General features: G+C 40.2%; 1 protein-coding gene across 4 annotated transcripts; it reads right to left on the bottom strand.

Annotated features, from left to right (window-relative positions):
* Positions 1-2,589: 2,589 nt before the first annotated feature.
* On the bottom strand, positions 2,590-21,653 carry Rab9a (RAB9A, member RAS oncogene family). 4 transcript variants are annotated; one of them, XM_048336940.1, is made up of 4 exons: positions 21,532-21,653; positions 7,764-7,860; positions 7,103-7,131; positions 2,590-3,669 (listed from the first exon to the last, which is right to left on the bottom strand). In XM_048336940.1, the coding sequence occupies exon 4, from the start codon at positions 3,642-3,644 to the stop codon at positions 3,039-3,041; it is 606 nt and encodes a 201-aa protein (XP_048192897.1). In that variant the 5' UTR covers positions 3,645-3,669; positions 7,103-7,131; positions 7,764-7,860; positions 21,532-21,653; the 3' UTR covers positions 2,590-3,038. The 4 variants fall into 4 exon arrangements, with proteins under 4 accessions (XP_048192897.1, XP_048192896.1, XP_048192898.1 ...); XM_048336939.1 differs by lacking the exon at positions 21,532-21,653 and adding an exon at positions 20,091-20,120; XM_048336941.1 differs by lacking the exons at positions 7,103-7,131; positions 21,532-21,653 and adding an exon at positions 20,091-20,120.
* Between the last annotated feature and the right edge of the window lie 536 nt (positions 21,654-22,189).

The raw sequence follows: 22,189 nt of genomic DNA on the forward strand, positions 1-22,189 counted from the left end.
TATATGTGGAGATGTTATTTAAAAAAAGGCTTATAATGCACAGTACTACTTAAGAATCTGAAACCAAAAGCTTTTGCAGTGCTAAAATGTTGCATGTCAGATACTGAGAATAGTGATTCTTCTATAGTTTTAGAATCCTGTACCCATGTAAAAAGTACCAACATTACAGTCCCCAAGGAAATATATTGCCTCTGTCACATTATGTTCTTACATTTGCTTTTTCTTAGACACTAAACTAAGGGTTAAATGAGACTCTTAATATCTGTACTTTAAAAATGGTGTGATTTGACAACTGTTATTAAAAATAAGATTGGTAGCCTGGGCACTGGTGGCTCACACCTGTAATCCTAGCTACTCAGGAGGCTGAGATCTGAGGATCACAATTCAAAGCAAGCCTGGGCAGAAGACTGTGTGAAACTCTTATCTCCATGAACCACCAGAAAACTGGAAGTGGCGCTATGGCTCAAAGTGGTAGATAGAGCACTAGCCCTGACTGAAAGAGCTCAGGGATAGCACCCAGGCCCCAAATTCAAGCCCAAACAAATAAACAAAAAAAGCTTGGACTTCATTTGCACTTGGCCTTTTACTCAGTGGGAGCTAGAAGTCTCTTCTGTATGATTCGACTGTAAAATAGTACATCGGTGGAAATGCAAGTAATATAGCCAGGGATTTTTATGTGACTCTTGGAGAGTTTTGTTCAGTGAGTAACTTTTGAGCAAGTAAATCTAAACTTTATCTTGTATGCTTGTGTGAAGTCGCTACACCCATCTTTACCCTATTTATTTGGAATCTTAAATAAAGATCTGTGTCCAAGATTGTGGTAACTTAATGTCTTTTTTGTGTATGTGTGTGCTTGTACTAAGGCCTGAACTCAGGGCCTTGAGCTTTTGCTTACATTTTTTTCCTTAAGGCTGGTGCTCTACCACTTCAGCTACACTTCTGCTTATGGTATTTTACTGTTTAACTGGAGCTAAATCTCATGGTCTTTTCTGCCCTGGTTGGCTTTGAACCATGATCCTCAGATCTCAGCCTCCTGTGTAGCTAGATTATAGGGGTGAGTCACCAGCACTTGACTGATATCCACTTTTAAAATGCTGCTCAGTACTCCCCACCCATTTCTAGTCCTGCTTCCCTATTGAAAGTCTACATTATTAGTATGTCAACCCATTAGACAGCTCAGGTCACCTCCAGCTAGATCTTGTTTTAGGAACAGGTATGATACTCATAATGGAAGAATCCTGAAGTGCCTTCAGACATACTAATTGGAGAGCCTCAAACATGTACTGTTTCTAGTTTGCCCTACCCTCTTGGAACATGTGTATAATCCAGGGACTATGCATCGTGTCAACCAGGAGCAGAAACATGTTACAGCATGAAGACCTAGGGGTGAAGAACACCAGACTACAATGTTTGTGAGGGTTAGATGGTTACTAGGAGTATACACCATGTAAATGACCAGTAAAGTAGCAGTTTTCATGTTTGGCTGTTAATGGAGTTCAAGGGGAGAGTCTGTCTAGCAGTGAATCGGACTTCAGGTGGGTCACACGGGACTATCACAGGCCTAGAGAAAACAACGAACCACAATTGGTGTTAACTGGAAAGTCAGGGCACTGAACATTGAAAAAGCTAAGCTGCCGAAACTTAGATGTGGTAGGTAATGTCTGAAGATAGTGGAGCAAGAGTGATGGGGTGAAATCAGTCATGAGAAAAATTAGGATACACTGAGCACATGCATGCCAGCACTAAGCTTGTAGTATCCACTTCTTATGTGGTGTAGATAAAGGTTGCAAACCTGGCTTTGCCCCCTTTGTATAGCGGGAATTTCGTAGGATACCTAAGTGTCCATGATCTGAGTATCCGTGTCTCCTCTGCTCATGCTGCTTCTCCAGTGTTCTCAGTCACTTCACTACCTAGATGCCAGTCTATGGCATTCGAGAAAATACTGCCAGCCCAGACCTTTCACTAGGTACCTACTTTTGTCTATTTTTCTATTTAACTTTTACTGCCTTACAAGACATTTCTTCCTCAGTAGTTTCCAATGAATGAGATCAGGAGAAAAATGTATCATTACATCTAATTATTCAAACTCTACATTCCCTGCATGACTATCAGATATCCTTCCCTCCTTAGTATATGCTTTCATAACCCAGCTGCTCCACACCCACAGGCGAGGAAGAATCCTCACCACATCAGCTGCGGTGGAGGTTTTGACTTGTCTCTAGGATAGGACCGTCATCAGTGGCACTGCCTATGACCTCGACTCTCCTGAGTGACCAATTTGATTTATTAAGTCTGGTCATTGTAGTTATACCTTTGTTTGAGGGACAAAGGGGGTTTGAGAGAATATCCAATGATATAGAAGATCCTAAACCCATACCTGAGCAAATAAAGTCGTCCTCATTTGCCCTCTCACAAAGTACAATCCTTATTGTTTCCTCCAAGCTCTTAGGAAGGGGGTGTATCTGTGACACATGAATGAGGAACAACTGTCAGGTCGATTCTAATGCTATGCAAAATGAATACGGGCAGTTAAAAATCCTCTAATAAATATAAATAAGTAAAAAAAAAAGCAGTACAACAAAAACACACTAGATTTTAATCTTTATTGCTTCAGGAATTATTTCCCCAAACCAAGAATAGAATGCTAATTACATAAAAATATACACATATAAAAGTAGTTCTCCATTTTTCTGGGGAAAAAAAAAACAATCCATGTATAACTTCCAGAATATCCAAGATTTTTGTTTGAATTACAATTAAATTCATGGTCATTTCATTAGTGCTAACAGTATATTTAAATTCAAGAAACATCAAGACAACCGTTACAATTTATAAGTGTAAGGTGCCATTACTGAGTAAATAGATTTCCCCAGAGTGGATGTGTCCCTTCTCCCACCAATTAATGAAGCAGCAATATACATTAGTTTAATTTTATTAGTAAATGAACACTGCTGCAAATGCTAATTCGTTTATCCACCCTCATGTTTACCGTGTGTAAACATGTGAGTTGGTTAGAATGTATGGACTATCTCTAACAATCAACAGCAAGATGAGCTTGGCTTAGGCTTTCGGTGAAGATGGATCGTGTCTGTCTGAATCAGGTGATCTGACCTATCCTCGGTAGCTAGAACTCTTCGAACTGCCTCCTCAAAGGCTGCGGCAACGTTGGTGGCATCTTTTGCACTTGTTTCGAAGTAAGGACAGTCGCCGTTGTCTCTGCACCAGGCTTGGGCTTCTTCTGTGGACACCTGCCGTTCGCTTATATCGATTTTGTTGCCCAAAATCACAAAAGGAAAACTTTCGGGCTCTTTGACATCTGCATAATATATGAATTCCTTCTTCCAGTTGCTCAAGTTCTGGAAGCTCTGTGTATCATCAACACTAAAAGTAAGCAGGCAACAGTCAGAACCTCTGTAAAATGGTGTCCGCAGGCTTCGGAATCGCTCTTGACCAGCTGTGTCCCAAATCTGCATGGTCACAAAATGTCCATCCACCTCCAGATCTTTATTTAAAAATTCCACACCTATTGTGTGGAAAAGCTGGGCATCAAACTTATTAGTTACATATCTGTTCATAAGAGAGCTCTTCCCAACTCCACCATCTCCAAGGAGAATTACTTTAAAAAGTGAGGATTTTCCTGCCATTATTATGAGTTTTGATGTCAAAACCCTGTAAAATGAAAAGGTAGCATTCATTACATCCTTTTACATTCAACAGTCCTCTGCATGATTGTAGGGATACTAACATAGCACTTAAGTGAAATAAAACAGATAGCCTGGATTCCTTTTTGCAAAGGGAAGACCTAAATAACAAGAATTGTTATTTACTGAGCATTAGGCATGGGCCAGACATTCCCTTCCCACTGGAAGAGCTGGCAGGAGGCTTACTGTTCCCTTTCACAGGTCAACACCATTACTGCACCTAGTATTCCAGGCAAAATTTTACACCCCATCTCAACATGAGATAAGCCCTCTCAGCTGACAACAGGCCCCTCTGCCATTAGTTAAAGAGACCAAATCCACAAGACAATTTCAAACAGTCCTTTAGTGCTGGAGTTACACAGTGTTCACTGACGGTGCTCCTTCTGCTAGGGATTTTCCCTACTACCTCTCCACCTTCTCTCCAGATAAAAGCAATGTTAAGCAGAAAAGCCAGAGACTTCTAGAAGCTCACTGATCTGGGTGTGAAATGAAATAAACCACCTGTTGAGTAAATGAAGTTTTTCTTCCTTAGGAGCACTATTTTGAGTTGTTAAAATTAGTGTGGCAGCAATGGAATTTTTTCAATAATATAATCTAGCACTCTGTACTGACAAAACTCATTTGGGCAGCTCCAACTCTTAGCACATATGAGCCTGCATGGTTTTGAGTAGATTGGAAAAAACCTTGAATGGAAATGTGCTACTACCCTACCCCTTTAAAGGAAGTCCAGGGACAGGACTAAACTTTCCTACAAGAACCAGCCTTGTGGGAGTGAAATTGCTGGTGCCTTTTTACCGACAGCTACTTATAAGTGCCAATGAGAGCACTGTTCCCAATTAATGCTTCTGTTCTATTTTTATGTTATGGAAAATTTTGAACATACTGAAATATATTCAAAATTTCTGAGCACTCATGAACCCTGATTCCAGTTTTACAAATTATAAACGTATGTTGAATAATCTTGTTTCCTCCTTAAAACATTCATTCTTCTTTGTCCCCAGTTACTTTGAATCAAACTTTATCATTTAATCTAACTATTTCATTATTAAAAATTTTAGGTATACAAGCTAAGAGAAGTAACAAGTTTGATAAGAAATGTTCTCACGGCCTTACCTATGAAACTGTAACACCTCTGTACATCACTGACAATAAATAAATCTTTTAAAAAGCTGAGAGAAAATATTAAATTTGGAAATATCGACTATAAAGCCCTATATAATTTAGACTCTTAAATCAAGCATACTAGCCTAAGTTGATCACCAACATAAAAAACAAACAATATGAAAGTTTGATATTATTTTACAGTCATGATCATCAGCTCCTGGGAATTTAGGTTACTTTTATAGAGCAATGAAATTTAAAGTTTGCAATGTTGGCCAACAATATTATGTAAAAGCATAGAGGATTATCTTCTAATATATATTTTATATTACATTCTGCAACTTTGCTATGTTAATCACACTCATTAACAAATGTTCGTTTTGATGAAAATATTTTTAAAGCCCCTCCCCTTTTCATAACACTTTTCCTAGTCATGATTTCATTTTGTTATAATCTCAAAGGAAGGAATTCTTATGATTTACTTTTATGTTTTGAACAATCTATTAAGTTATGGAAAAAGAGTTTCAACTTTCACCTGTATAATCAGTATGTCTAAATTCTGTATTTTATATGGTTGAATGGTGATTAAAATGTTCAAAAGGAAAAAATAGGTATACTAAAATTTCTAGAGGAAAAAAATCTTTAAAAGGGAATTTTCTACAATAATGGCAACATTCACCATGACAGTCATTACAGGTGGCTGATGGGAGGAACCAAATTTTAATTTTTTTTAGTGCTAGCGATTAAACACAGAGCCCTGAGCATATTAAGCACACAATCTACCACTGGGCCCCATTTATGTAATTTTAGCTCATTTAAATATAGCCACGCTTATTTCAAAGGTGATGTTTTGTCAATGCCATGACTAAGTTTATCTTAGAGTAAAAAACCTCAGTCTTCTTAATTGTTTAACATGGGTAACAATTGCCTACATCAGGCCCTTTGATTTTTTTTGAATCTTGCTTAAATAATGACAACAAAAGATGACCAAAACAAACCAGTTGTGCCACATAACAAATAACTCAATGCCAGACCAAATATGCAAATACATATAAATAAAATGGTGAGCCCAAAGACTATAAAAGAGCTGAAAAATTCTTATGACCAAGTGATGTTGTAGTCCTGACAGTGCAACCAATTACTCACGTATTTGTGATGGTGCTGGTGTAAACCAGTCTCCCATGCTAAAGTCATATGAAAAGTATAGCATGTGTACTTACATATACTTAGTTGCTAGTGTATAGTTTATTTGCTAATGGTAACAAACATCTACCAAATTAAGTTGTAAGAATCCTTTGAGGGCTGGGGATATAGCCTAGTGGCAAGAGTGCCTGCCTCGGATACACGAGGCCCTAGGTTCGATTCCCCAGCACCACATATACAGAAAACGGCCAGAAGCGGCGCTGTGGCTCAAGTGGCAGAGTGCTAGCCTTGAGCGGGAAGAAGCCAGGGACAGTGCTCAGGCCCTGAGTCCAAGGCCCAGGACTGGCCAAAAAAAAAAAAAAAAAAAAAAAAGAATCCTTTGAGATTTTATAAGTTAGAATTTTTATTAGGTCACTTTGATAATCATTAGTTTTTTTTTTTAAATATGGGATGTCCTACTTTCTGTCGTTATTCTGACCAAAGAAATTTGGGGTATGCAAACCCCACACACCAGGAAATAAGGACTAATTTCTTTTTGTCAGTCATGGGGTTTGAGCTTTTTGGCTCAAGGGTAGCACTCTACCACTTTGAGTCAACAATGCCACTTTCAGTTTTCAGGCAGTTCCTACCTGGGCTGGCTTTGAACCGTGGTCTTCGGATCTCAGCCTCCTGACTAGCTAGGATTTACAGGCATGAGCCACCAGCACCTGGCAGGAGTAATTTTTAAAATATTTCCAATCTACAGTTTGATGAACCCTCCCACCTTCTTATTTATTAACATCATTAATATATACATTACTACCTCTGATTCTAACTCAAGAGTTATATACAAACATACATGATGGTATAAACATACAATTCCCACTAATAAACATCTAACTAGCCAATTTCACTCAATCTACACATTAACAAAAACACAATGAGTATATGGAAATTAAAAAATGTTCCCTTCTTATTCTCTAAAAACAGAATTCCTTGAAATTTCTTCAAGTTAAATAAATATGCTATTCTAAAATTTTAGCTAAGAAATGAAATCTCTTAAATTCCAGTTTGGAATAGTTGTCCAAAGACAATAATCTCCACTGAGGTTAGATATTACTTACATAATACAACTAAATTCAAGTAAGTCTGGAAAAAAATAAGGTCCTAAATCTTACCTTAACAGCTCAGTTCAAGCATCACTAATCTGCAAAGAAAAAATGGAAAACTCACATTTGTGATATAGTTATTTTCATAATTTTAAGAGTAAGAGCAAGAACTAAGATGTGAAAGAAATATTTGGCTTCTGTTATCCAGATTCTCTTTTTTTTCTTTTTATGTACTGGATATTGAATCCAGGGCTTTACCCCTGCCAAGCAAAATGCTCTACCAGTTCAGCCATGCTCGCAGAATCATCCAGATTCATTATATCTGCTAATCATTCTTTACTGAGTTTCACACACAGAGATAACTATAAAAAAAGAAAAGAATAAAACGGAACAAGGAAACCTGTTGGGAAAGCTATTTCTTACTGAAACTAAAAAGATAATACTTGATGAATTCTTCAAAACTTGCCCATATTTTAAGTGGCTTAGAACAAGTCATATTCCAGAAAATGAAATGGACATCATAAACAAGGAGACTCAGAGGGGCCACACAGTGAGCGGAGGCACCAATGAGATGCAGGCTCAGGCTTCTGGGCCTCCAGAGCAAAATAAAACTCCCCTGAGGTCATTAAGAAACAGTCAGAAAGCACCCGTTCCTGGTACTAATGGTCAGAGCACACTCCTGTGGGTGGTCAAGCTATTTAACTTCTTGAACAAGAGCAACATTACCTACCTCGTACAGTTCCTGGAAAGATTCACTCAGATGACAGGACACAAGTGTTTCATTACAGGGCCAGGCTCATTAAAGGAGCAAGGGAAGTTTCTGTGAACTGAATACATGAAGCAATCTTTACTGGCAGTTTTACAGACAGGTTCTTTCTATGGCCAGTAGTTTTATGTCAAACTCAATTAGAAGGTTCCCCAGTGATGCCTATGTCTGTGCTAAACTACAAGAGCTCTTTTTCTCTAAAAGTTTCAAATCCCACTCACCCATTTGTCACAGCCTGCAAGACACATGTTCTACCACTTGAGGCACACCTGCACCTCTAGCTTTTTGCTGGTTAGCAAGAGAAGAGTGTCTTGAATTTGTATGCCCCAGTTGGCTTAGAACTTTCATTCTCAGGTTTTCAGCCTTGAGTAGCTAGGATTATAGGTGTAAGCCCACTGGTACCCAGCAAAAAAACAAAACAAAAACGCTGACTTTTAGAGTTAAGGATAAAATAACAGTAGCAGCTAACACTGACTGAGCCCTGTTGCCATTTTATTCCTCATACGTTTCTTATTCGTCCTACATCACAGAGGATACAGACTCAAGGGAGGTGACATAACTGATTGAAGATCACACATCCAGAGAAAGGTGGGGGTAAGATATAAATGTGGTAGAATGATGCTAAAGCCCTGGCACTTAACCCACTGGGCTACTACAATCACTATAGCTTTTGCATTTGTTCCTATGAGTCTTAGAGTTATTGCAAGTATAGTGAAAATAGTTCCAGACAGTAATAGTCTTTCCAACTGTTTGCTTTATTTTAAGAATCAAATAAGGGCAAGTGATCTAATCTGCCAATATAAAGAATAAGGCACATTTTGAGTGAACTCATGTTTTAGTAGAGCATAAGTGATTTCATGTGTTTTAAATGAAGTGTCAGCCAAATATTTTCGACTTCTCCTCAGAAGCCTAGTGCTCCATAGGACAGGTAGGAAAAGTTTTTCAACAAGTATTTAGTGAGTGCTACCTACGTGCCAGACAGTAAGGATGCAAACTACACACACAGCCCTAGCTTGAGTGACAGTGACATCACGAACAAAACCACCTATGTCACACCCTGGTGGCAAGTGCAGAATAGAGTCTAACTATTCATCCAAACCCAAATAACTTCCAACAGTGCAGGTAATCTGCTCACCACCTCCCCCACTGAGAAACGCAATGCAGAAACTTAATTCCCTTAATTAGACCTACATTTTGCATACCACTATGTCCTAGAACTGTATGTGGAGACTTACTTTGCATACAACATGATCCTGTAAACAGAAACCAATTATTTCACCAGCTAAGCTGCAGTAGGACTGAGGTCGGCCAACACCAGAGGGAAACTGGATTGTGTTACACTGTGCTAATGAGAAACTGTACATAGGTTGCCAGTGTGATGTGTCTCAATGATTGTGTTAGCCACACAGTGACCGTAGGATCCAGAATTTGACCAGGCAAAGCTCATCAAGAATGGAGAAATCAGAAGATAGGAAGGAGCCTGATGGGCAAGTCCAGATTCAGCAGTTATGGTTGCAAGTGAATGAGGAAAGGTAAATGAGGAATACTTGTTAAAATCGGAAAGACAGACCAATTTTTGTCAAGGTTTGCTACTGTCTTGTCTTTTTTTACTTTAGAGTTCTGTGGGCTCTTTGGGTGGATGAAGGAATTCTGGAATTAGACAGCAGTGATGGTTGTACATGTTGGTGATTAAAAACCACTGGATGGTATACTTCAAAATGGTGAACATTATGGTATGTGAGAATATATTCATACACATGCACATGGACACACCATACACACAGATACCCTGAGAACTAGACATTCTACCCTGGAAATGGATGTACGTAACTAGAGCTGCAAATGATCTCCTTAGTCCTTTAGCGGCATCCTATTAAATCAAGGGTGGGAAAGTTCTTTTTCTGACAAGACCATTTAGATATTTATAGTATCATTCACAGACCACACAAATTTATCAATATGGGCAGAATGAAAAGCAGGCAAGAATGTCGCCCTTCAAATACCAATGTTTTCACAGGCCCAGCCTTCCCCATCCTGGAATTTCTTTATACAAACAATAGATATAGTCCCTTAATAGTATCACTTGGGTTGTTTCTTCTACTTTTGGCTACTATGAATTACGTAGTTATGAATATTCCTGTATAGGATTTTACATTAATGCGTGCCAACATGCAGCACACACATAGCATGGCACCCATCTGAATGGCAAGTTGGATAAGCAGGTCACTGGCAAGAAAGAAAATGAAACAAATTTTCAACAGTTCACAACTCCACAAAGAAAAAGCCTTTTCTGTCAATCCTCCTTCTCCTAACACTATTTTCTCAACTTTTCTATTATGTGCTTGTGTGTCACATGTTCAATTGCTTACAAATAGTTTCTCAGTAGCACTCTTTCCTTTGGTCTTTGTTAGATACCAAAGCCAACAACTAACTAACAATGTGGAGAATATAAAGCATCGGGATCTAAGCATCAATAAGATAATTAGTTGATATGAATGTACAGACTAAACATTTCCTGTTTGTTAGAGATCTCATTGCCTCCATTCTTGCAGGTATCTAAATCAATTTAATTCTTCATTACTTTTATTACACAGAATTTTGAGCATGGCATTCAAAAATGAGCTACCTAAGCTTAGCTTCAAATCGGTCCTAATAATACCCCTACAATTCAACACCCCTATCCAAACCTATCTCTGGATTTGCTGATCATGTGTCTTTGCTTGGGTTGTAACCTCCCTTCCCTAACCAGATAGCAATGAAAATCCAAGCCATGAAGATGCCAAGTTCAAATCATTTGATGCAAGAAGCCTTCAATGGCTACCCTAGAACCAAATCTTTGTTTTCTTAGCACTCACTGTCATTCCCACATGTATTATAAACCCTCATTTGCTTACATGCTCTACTGTTTATCTGTTGCCCAATTACAGTTCAGTTCCCTGAGAGGGTCAACGTAACACCTAATGGCCCTTTTCGTCTGATGGATCTTGTACAATGATCTGCATAGTGAGGGGCAAATGAATGCTACACTGAACCCTTTTGCCTCTTTTTTTCCTATTACACTATTGTAATTTCTGTACTTATACTTTGTTTCTCTATCAGCTCTTTCTCCATTCTATTTTTGACATCTATTAAAATACATGAGCGGGAACAAAAACATTGATTCCTATTTGTAAGCTTAAAATTTAAGAACACCATTTTAAAACAAGTATTGACTGATTGCAACAGGAGCTGGCACCACTGAAAACTACATTTGTCTCATAGTCTGCCAAAGGGAAAGTAGGCCTCCTTTGTAAACTGCCTTTTAAAACTTCAGATTTGAAAACTCCATTATTCTCTTGCCTAGTTCTCATTTTCAAAATTTTAAATTGACTATATCACTCCTATTCTAAAATTAGAGTATTTTTCTCTCAAATTCACAAATGCCTTTGCATTCACCCTGAATATACTTGTCAGAGGCATATTCATCATTCTATTTAACTTCATACTAATGGGAGGTTCAAAGTGAGCTGCAGGGCACAGGCCTGTAATCCCTATGGGAGGACTGAATGCAAGGCCAGCCAGGGCTACATAATGAGACCCTGTCACAAACCAAAACAAACAAAATGAAAGCAAATTACAGGTAGTGGGCCTATAATCCTACCTATTCAGGAGGCTGAGATCTGAGGATCTCAGTTTGAAGGCAGCCAAGGCAGTTAAGTCCGTGAGATTCTTTTATCCAGTAAACTACTAAAAAAAAAAGCCAGAAGTGGAGGTGTGGCTCAAGTTTCAAATGCTAGCCTTGAACACAAAAAAACTCAAGGATAGTGCCCAGCCCAGTTTAAGCACAGCACGCGTGCACACGCACACACACAGAAAAAGAGATCAGGTTCAAACAAATGAACCAGGGGCTGGGAATATGGCCTAGTGGTAGAGTGCTTGCCTCCTATACATGAAGCCCTGGGTTCAATTCCTCAGCACCACACATATAGAAAAAGCCGGAAGTGGTGCTGTGGCTCAAGTGGCAGAGTGCTAGCCTTGAGCAAAAAGAAGCCAAGGACAGTGCTCAGGCCCTGAGTTCAAGGCCCAGGACTGGAAAAAAACAAAATGACAAAACAACAACAAATGAACCAAGCCAAAAACAAAAAAACAAAAAAAAACCAACCACATAAATTATCTCAAAAATATTCCTAGATTTGCTTGAGCTGTTTTTATTTCCTTGTATCCTCATTTAGGTGTGCCTCAGATTAAAGAGTTCCCCTGTTGGTTTCTGAAGTCTTCCTGATTTTCCTGCTGAAATGGGTGACCAAAACCAAGAGTGGGAAGTCATTAAGGTGAATGGGTACTAGCTAGCTCTACAGCAAGAACAAAATCAAACAAAGTGCAATCAAGGAAAACTACAGGAGGAGCAGACCACTTTGGAGGTAAAATAGTCAACCACTCAGCATTACCTAACAGCTAGGAAAGGGAGACATGCTGGATAGTAGACAATGTGGTTAACCAGTAGTTCACAAATGAGCTTAAGACAGTCACACGTGGAATCAGGATGTCTGTGTGGATTGAAGCTGGTATGTTTGAGATTTTCTCTAGAAAAACTAAAAAGAGGCTAACTGGGGGTGGCAGTACTAGGGCTTGAACTCAGGGCCTTGAATTCTTGCTTGGCCTTTCTTGTTCATGACTAGCATTCCACAACTTGAACCTCCAGCCTGGCATTTTGCTGGTTATTGAAGATGGAGTCTCACAAACTATTATGCTCTATCTATCTAGCTTGGAAACTTCACCCTCCAGATTTCAGCCTCCTGAGTAGCTAGTATTACAGGTGTGAGCCACCAGCATCTGGCTGTATAAGATTGAAACCACCTACCCTTCCAATGATCAATTCATTTCTCTATCATTTCTATGCCACGTGATGTTTTGCACATCACATAATACTTTTCATCTTTATTCAACATCAATATGCCTCCTTTTTTTCCTCAACCATGGAAATTGGTTACATTACACTTTGACCACAAACTGTGATAGTTTAGCAAACAGCCCTACTCACAGGAAACTGCTAATCTCAGTAAATGAAGGTGCTTTATTTAAGGGCCAGACATAAGTCTATGTGTAATAAGGGACTGAAGATGTTTGCTGACAATAAATTAGGGGAGAAAGTTTACAGCTGTACCTTGCAAGATGAAATAACAAAGAAATACAAGATAGGAACACTGAGAAGCCAGTGTGGTAGCTTGTACCTATATCCTAGCACTCTGGAGACACTGCAGGATCCCAAAATTGAAGCCATCTTGGCTATATAACTAGACCCTGTTTCAAGAAAAAGATAAAAAGAAAAGAATACTGCGGATTATGGCTAGGTAGTTCAGAAAGAAAACTTATGAAAGGAATGAATTAGAAAACCTATTCAAGCAGCAAAACATAAACCAAATCTTGTCCATGTACATGTTCGGCTATCACTTAAGGAATGTGATTCTTAACCCTCCAAGTTAGATAAGAAAGCAAGTACATTTAATTTAGAGCATACATGGAGCTGAAAACTTGTATTAAAAAGTACGATCTGTCTGTCTATCTACCTATCTATTATCTATCTATCTATCTGGAATATGGTATGAAGTAGATTAGAGGCTCTCAAATACCATGCTGCAAGGAAGTCGTCACCACTTCACATTGAAATACTCCAAGTAAATAATTCTTCATAATTTCAGTTTATCTGTTGTAACTAACACATTTTCATCAGTGACACCTCAGTTTGTCCAAATGTTGAAACTGACTTTTCTCACAAAACAGTTTCCAAGACCAGATCTACTTTGCCCATCACTCCTCATCGTTTCCATGACAGAGGACCCTTCCACTCAGTTATACATATGTTCCATTCTCTGGAACATCAGGAGAAGTCACCTGCTTCTCATTCCTCATCTGAGTGCTTAAGGTGCACATAGCCAAAAGTAAATAAAGAAGGAAACTATTTCTCTGAAGACTTCATTTGACTAGTCTTTCCACATGAGGCTCAGGTAGTAAATAGTAACTTCTCAAAGTGTGCATAACAAAGAATCAAAGAGAGGTAGTGAAATCTTTACAAACAACAAAAACCCCTAAGGAATGGAGGCCCATGTAGGAAATTGTCTTGTACCATACCAAAAATCTAGCTAAAAGCACCTGTGATGCCATTATTTATACATTATAGTGTATATATTATAGTGTATATATGCATAATGTATATTTATCATATATTATATACCATATATTGTACTTGTTGTGTAATAATGTATATTTATACATTATATCTTATAATGTATAAATAAATGCTCAGGACTTAATACATTATTGCCTATATCTAAACAGTTTGACAGTGATTCCCTTAAAATGTTTTTTTATTGAGTCTTATAAAACTACTCTGATTGTCTCTATTTTCTCTCCTCTCATCTCCTTAAGCTTTCTTCAACTAGGTCCCCTTTTCTTAATGATGGTATCCTCTTCCCATATGAAGGCTTCCTGGGCTATGAAAAGCAATACTTATGAAAGTCCACCTCCACCTTCTCTCAGTCTAGTGTCCACCTGGTGCCTTGATAGTAGTTCCAATTCAACATACCTAAAACCACATTAATTATTTTCCCCAACACAAAATCTCTCCCAATTACCCACGATTTAACCACACAAAGCAATGTGTTTACTTCCTTCCCTATTACCTAGTTACTGAAGGTCTATTACTAAGTACCTAGCATGCAGCACCTTAAAATCGCTTCCATGTAGGACACTATCACCCCTGCTTCACAGGTTGGAAGTTCACAAAGACTAAATAACTTCTCTGGATCTGATTTAAACAGGGAGGCCAAAAGTTATTTATCTTCATTCCCATCAAATGACTGAAAAGGACTAACAAATGAACACCCACAAAGGACACCAAGAAGGAACAACTGCAGATTCAAGTCAGTAACAACCTGAACTGGAAAACAAATGGGCCAGTCCAGTAGAGACAGCAAAGAAACCCAATGCTGGAAGAAACAAATGACAATGAGATTCCGCCACAGAACTGAAAAAGAGCTAAACAGTTCACAAGCACTTCTTTGAGACCACAAGGAAGGTCAGGGTTGAAAGCTGGAGCAGTCTCCAAAAGGATATAGATGCTATGACCACCCCTATCTTGCCAAACCACAAAATCTTAAGTTCATATGCAGCAGAAAATGGGAGAGAAAACAGGAAGGAAAGTAGGGATGCTGGGACAGTTTGCATAGGAAACCTTATCTGTGGTTCTTTTCCTATGCTCCTGCTCTTTCAGCTCAGCAAACAAAATGTCAGCATCCTCAAAGTGCACCATTAACCCTCGGGGAAATAAGGAGCCCAAGGGAAAAAAGCTCATTGACACTGAAAGGAGAGTGGTAGGAAATTAAAAAGCTGCTTAATTGTAGATAAGAGCCTCATGGACTTTCCTGCTCAGGTTGGCTTCAAACTGCGATCCTTAGATCTTAGCCTCCTGAGTAGCTTAGATTACAAACATAAGGCACCAGTGAGTGTGCAGCTACAAAGCAGCTTTGATGACTTACTCCCTTACCACTAAACCTTGCAGTCTAGAAACCATCATGGAAAATACCAACTTCTAATCCTGTGGTTCTAAAACTGTGTGCTGAGGTGTCCCAAAGCATTATGGCAAACTCACAGGGGCAGGGCAGGCTATTTTAAATGTTTTTCATGAAAATAGAGATACTCTGGAGAACACCAAGCTCCGGGGAGTTCACAATTTCAAAATTAGGTTGCACACATTCCCTTTAATGACATCATTTATTTATGACACTGGGCTTCAGAGGATGGCTGTGATAAAATCAAATACTGTGCATATTTTTTTTGCCAGTCCTGGGCCTTGAACTCGGAGCCTGAGCACTGTCCCTGGCTTCGTTTTGCTCAAGGCTAGCACTCTACCACTTGAGCCACAGCTCCACTTCTGGCCGTTTTCTATATATGTGGTGCTGAGGAATCGAACCCAGGTCTTCATGTATAGGAGGCAAGCACTCTCGCCACTAGGCCATATTCCCAGCCCTGTGCATAAATTTAATGCAGAATAGGACAGTGGCAGCCATTTTCTCCAAAACAACTATTTTCCAATTTTTATTTAAGAACACTACAACTCATTCCAGGGGATACTTTGCATTCACCTATGTGTGGGGTCATCTAATACACTGTGTGTTTTCAATTATGTTCACCTAGCCAAATACACAAGCATGAAACTGAATGAACTAGACTACAGCAGTCTTGTAGCTATAAACAGTAACCCAATGATTTCTTTTTGTCTTTCTTTTTAATTTTTTTTTGGGGGGATGGGTTGTGGGGCTTGAACTCGGGGCCTGGGTGCTGTTCCTGAAGGCTTTTGCTCAAAGCTAGCACACTAACCCTTTGAGCCACAGTTCCTTGCCTGGTTTTCTGGTGGTTAATTGGAAATAAGGATCTCAAAGACTTTCCTTCCTGGGCTGCCTTTGAACAACAATCCTTAGATTTCAGTCTCCTGAGCATACGCCACTGGCACCCAGCTCAACCAAGTTATTTCTAAATTATCATTAGTTTATGCACAGCTGGGGAGCAAACCCAGAGCTTTGCTAACCAAGCACTCTACTACTAACCTACATCCCCAAACTTGACTTAATTTTTTTTTTACCTTAGAATCATTTAAGTGCTCTTATCCATTAGTTTTATATAGCAAGTTCTAGAAACAGGTCTGTTAAGGCTTTTTTAACACTGATAACACATGCACTCTTCTAAAAACCTTCTAGAAGTTACCTTAGTTTCTGTAACCAAAGTTAATCCAATTCAAAAGAACTTGGAATTAAAATAGTTCAGCTCCATTATACTCTTCTTCTACAGTCCATTCCTTCACACTTAAAGAATATAGTCATATAGTCATGGAACAAAAGCACGGAGGTTTGTTTATACTGTTTCTCCATCCCTTGTCAAACAACAGCATACATTTCTAACACCTCAGACATAAGACAAAAGTAGAACAGTGTTCACAGGATGTGAAGCCTGGACTCCCGGCTTCACTTCTCAATTTCTTTTTCCCAAAAAATATTCCTCTGCTCCTATAGACGGAGCTGTCACCTTACTGATATTAACCACATCTGGCCATCCTTTCTATGCTCCTAATAAGCAACAACACAGAAGCCCAAACTCCTCATGCTCAAAAAGTAACAAAAATGGAAAAATCCAGAATGTAGAAATACCAGAGCATGACTTCACAACATATATAATATCAAGAGTCACATTGGGAAACAGATTTTCCCTCCAGGTTATCTAACCAGCCCAGGTACCCCTAGGCTCCTGGCAAGGCACACCTGGAACAGCTGTAAATCTAGTAACCCTACCCCTCTACCTACACACCTAGGCAGTTCCTCAGTCTCCACCCTCAGGTATCAAGGCCTTCTTGTAGCCTAACTTCCCACAAAACTCCTGGAGGCTGTGTGTGTGTGTGTGTGTGTGTGTGAGTTCACTTCCACCCCTCCCAGCCAAATCCTTAATAAATGGTTTCTGTATGACCTACTTAGTCACAAGCTCTATTTTCTTAGGCTAGGTTTTGACTAACAAATTTATTATCTAGATAGCTTTCAAGTTTGACCCAAACATCCGCTCCTAATATGCTTATTTCCCCTCCCTGCTTAACCAACAAATTTTGAGGGACACAATTTACTGTCCCTATTTGGTGCCAAAACTCTTATAGAGATTATGATGTACAACCATCTTCTCATTTTACAAAGAAAGAAATGTGGTGACCTAACTTGGCCAGAGCAGCAAAACAACTAAAGATTGAGCAAGAGTCCTCTGGCACCAATTCCTCTTGACCTTTCCCACATAAAACATATGCTTTTCGTTAGGCCCCATGTGACAGCAATCCTTTCCAGGTGTGTAATTCAGCATACTCACTCCTGCCTATAGTGGACAACTCCTGATAAGAGGCAGAAAAACTCACTCTTAGCAAAGAAGATACTGGCCATGAGTTGAAAGCCAAAGCTACTAACTACTTGAGTAACACCTTCCCGGAATGAACGCCTAAAGAGAGCCAACCTTTTTCGATTTCTCTCCATCAACCACTCCTGAAGTTTACCTAACAGTTAGTTATAACTGCCATGAGAATGAAGCAGTACATTTTTTTCAAATTCCTGGTCTTAGGCATGGAGAAAACAGGCTGGAAGATACCAAAAAGAAAATTATGCAAAAGCTATTTTAAAAACTGGCATCATTTATTTTTTTTCTTGATTTTAAAGACACAATAATGCATGTATATGTGTTTTCTACTGAAGCTAAATTTAAGGAAGCATTTTATGCTCAACAAGAATGGCTTCTTGAGGCAGAAAGATTGCAAATGAAGACCCTGTTTCAAAAAAGAAAATTGGCCAGGCACACTAGTAGCTCATGATTGTAATCCTAGCTCCTCAGGAGGCTGAGATCTGAGGATCTTGGCTTGAAGCCAGCTCAGGCAAGAAAGTCCACGAGACTCATCTCTAGTTATCCACCAAAGCCTCAGAAGTTGAGCCGTGGTTCAAGTGGTAGAGTGTTAGCCTTGAGCAAAAAAGCTCAGAGACAATGCCCAGGCCCAGAGTTCAAGCCCCAGGACCAGCACCAAAAAACAAACAAACAAAAAACCCCCACACTTCTGTACTTGGGTGTTACAAATGGTCACAAATGGTCAACTGTATGACGTTATAAGGAATCTATCAGGCTGGGAAGGTGGCTTAGTGGTAGAGTGCTTGCCTAGCATGCATGAAGCCCTGAGTTTGATTCCTCAGTACCACACGAACAGAAAAAGCCAGAAGTGGCACTGTGGCTCAAGTGGTAAAGCGCTAGCCTAGCAAAAGAAGCACAGGGACAGCATCCAGGCTCAGAGTTCAAGCCTCAGGCCTGGCCAAAAAAAAAGAATCTATCAACTTTTCCCCACTTCACCTTCGTCTGTCCACTATGACACAGGTATTTCTGTGCTGGGTATAGATGTTTTTTTTCCTTAATGAACCCCTGACCTCTCTTCCTAAGTAGTCTAGGCAATAAATTCTGTTCCCGGATGATGTCAGAACCTGATGACAGTGATTAGAATGTAAGCTTCACACTACCATTGTTGTAGTACCTTTTATCTGTGCTGGACAAGGTTGCTCAGAAAATGTAGACAACTGGGATAATGGAGAAATGGAACCCACTAAATCCACTGACAGGGGTCCCATTACCTCTCAAATTGTTTTTGTCACTTTTGACTTAAAACAAAACACAGATGCAGATACCAGAAATTTGCTCCCTCGCTCATCTGTGTGTGTGTGTGTGTGTGTCTGTATGTGTCTTAGTATTAGAGCTTGAACCTTGAACTCAGGATCTAGACACTATCCCTTGGCTTTTTCTACTCAAGGCTGCAGCCCTACCATTTAAGCCACAGCCTCTTTCAGCTTTTGGCTGGTTATTTGAAGGTAAGAGTCTCAGGGACTTTTCTGCTTTGGTTGGCTTCTGTGATTGTCAGATCCCAGCCTTCAAGAACTACAGGAATGAGAGACCAGCACCGAACTAACTACTTCCTTCATCTTTCCAATGAATATGTCTCTTAATGGAGAGAATTTCCCCAGTTAGCTTTTAAAATAATAAAATTATTTTCCTAACTAGTAAAATGACAATGAACTTCAAGAATGGCCGAAACAGCTGAAATGTGAGCACTGGTTTCTCACCCCCAATACTACTAACAGTTTAGGTCCAATAACTCCTTGGGAGGAGGGAAAGTCTCATCCTCTCTGGGATGTTTAGCACTCCCTGATTCCATGTCCAGGTTGGGAGCACCTTCCCTGCCCACCCCAGGGTGGGGGAAAAATTGTCCCCTAGTTGAGAATTAGAACTACTATCACATAAACCTGCTCTGTTCTCTTACTCTGTGTGTTTGAGACCTTGGGAAATTTTTAACCTTCCTACCTTCTAGAAAATTCCTCATTTGTAAAACGGAGCGATTACCACAGAAATTCAATGAGAATAAAATATTATATTAATACAATCCTAATAAAAGTAGGATTCAATGGTAAGAAATTAAGTGAAGTTAAAAAAAATCATTTTTAGCTGGGTGCCAGCTACTCATACCCATAATCCTAGGTATTCAAGAGGCTGAGATCTGTGGACTGCAGTTCAAAGTGAGTCTTGGCAGGAAAGTACATGAGACTCTTATCTTCAATTAACCACTAAAAAGTTGGAAGTGTAGCTATGACTCAAATGGCAGAGCACTAGCCTTGGGCAAAAATGCTCATAGACAGTGCCCAGGCCCTGAGTTCAAGTCCCAGGACTGGCACAAAAATTAATTTCTAGCACAAAGGAACTTACCTTCAGGCCTCCAAAATGCAGTAGTCTAGTCTGAGAGAGGAAAAATAAAAAGGAAGTTGGAAATAGTCCCCTGGTCTCCAAGAAAAGGACACTTTATTTAGTTTTTGCCAGTCTAATCTAACCTTCCATATAATAATAAACTAAAAATGTCCTGCAATCACAGAAAGTCTCCAAAATAAATCAACCTTCAAACTATAAATGTTCTTAGTATGAACAAGGGAGTTTACCACAAAGTCTACAAAACTACTGAAAGCACCAAATTGCCACAATTAGATATGAAACTCTAAGAGGCATTCTACAGAACTAGTGAGTAACTTCAATATGAGCTTCTAAAAGACAAACTAAACTGAAAAGTTCCTGAGGCTAAGAGATTTGGGCCGGTGGATGAACACCTCAAGTGCAAGACCCTGGGTTCGGTCCTCAGGCTCTGAAAAAAGCAAGTTCCTAACTAAAATAACTCTGGATTTCCTTCAACTCTAGTTAGTCAACCCTGGACAGCTTCTGAGATTAGACAATGTTGGGATATTCCACTAATGAAGAAAGAGAGAAGACAAACATATTAAAAGGAAAAAAAATCAAATTCTTTTTTATGAGGAGTCTAAAATCCTATGAAAAAGGCAGTGGTCACATGCCAATTTGGAAACTTTAGCAAAGTTATTCCTCAAAAAAACTATGATCACGGGATGTGTCATCACTTAAAAATATATCTCCACCAACCATTTGGTCAGCACTTAAAATTCTCATCTTGCCTTTCTGCTTACTAAGTTGGAAGAAAGGAATGCAATTCTGAAACCTTAGCCAGTGTCTCAATCAGATACTGCCCTAAACCGCCTGCATCCCCCTAGAAGTGGCTTTACATTGCAAGCTCTTCACCCGCCAGGTCACAAGATGTGAAGCAAACTTTCAGCTAGGTAGGATGTCAGAGGTCACCAAAATCGACGGGAGCGTGTTTGCTTTCCCTGCATTACTCATTCGGGAGTAGGACTTGTTCTGGAGGGGGATGGGGTATGCGTCCCTTCCCAGTACGGTTAAAGCCAGGTAACTACATTAGCTGCCCTTGTGCGTGTCCATCCTTTCCTTCTCCAGTGTCTGGGACTTGATCTCCCTTCAATGGTGTTTTCCTTCTTTTTTTCCCTGGTGCGTGCGTGTGTTTGAGTCTTCCGGAGCCGTTGGGTGTGTGTCTCTCCCCACGGGTGTATGGACGTGGGATCTGGTCTTCCCGCCACGGTGAATCAATAGGAGCCTGGGGTCAACAAAGCGCGGCCCCCTCCCCGCCCCCTGCAGCCCAAGGCCCGCGCTGGCCGCGCGCGCCCGAAGCCCCAGCTGCCCGAAGTCCGGGCCGCGCCAGCAAGGGCTCCCAGCCCGGCCCCGAGGGGAGTCTCGATCTTAGCTCACCTCCCACCTTCAAGGAAGACGCTCCTAGAGCGGCTGGCCTGCTCACCTGGGTGCGAAGAGGGAAAAAGACCGCCGGAACCTCGGAGGGGAGGGTAGAAGGCAGCCGCGGCACTACCAACATCCAGCTTCAGTGGTTCCCGTCCAGGGCCGAGGGAACAATATGGCGACTGGCTGGGGCGGGGCCCAGAGAAGAGGCGGAGTCTTCGGAGGCGGGCTTTGGAGGCGGCGCCTTGGGAGGCGGGCCTTGGAAGCGGGGCCTAGAAGCCAGACCCTGGGAACATCCGGGCGGAGAAAAGGAGGAAGGAGGAAGAAAGCGGCCAGGAAGGCGGGGCCTGGAAGACGAGGTTCCAACTGCCCCGCCCCGCCCCGCCTCGCCTCGCCTGGCGACCTTCTACTAGCTTTGTAAAGTTGCACTTAACTAACTTGTTCCACATTCCTGCTGTGCTCTCGCCCAGCTCCCGCTGCAGGGACTCAAAATTATGTTTTTAAAGTTTAGGCAAAGTGGAAATGAACAGATTTGATGAACACAATCATAGGATGTTATTACAATAATAAGAACGAACATACGAATGACAGGTAAATGACAGGTAAAAAGGAATATAGTTGAACTTTTCTAAGTTAAATTTTTTTCCCTTTAATCTTCTAGTGCTGCCCCTGTCATCTCTAAATATCCATCGGTAGTGGCAAGAGGTGGCCTCTCAGAA

The sequence above is a fragment of the Perognathus longimembris genome, chromosome 28 (assembly GCF_023159225.1).
Source record: "Perognathus longimembris pacificus isolate PPM17 chromosome 28, ASM2315922v1, whole genome shotgun sequence".
Taxonomy (NCBI): domain Eukaryota; kingdom Metazoa; phylum Chordata; class Mammalia; order Rodentia; family Heteromyidae; genus Perognathus; species Perognathus longimembris.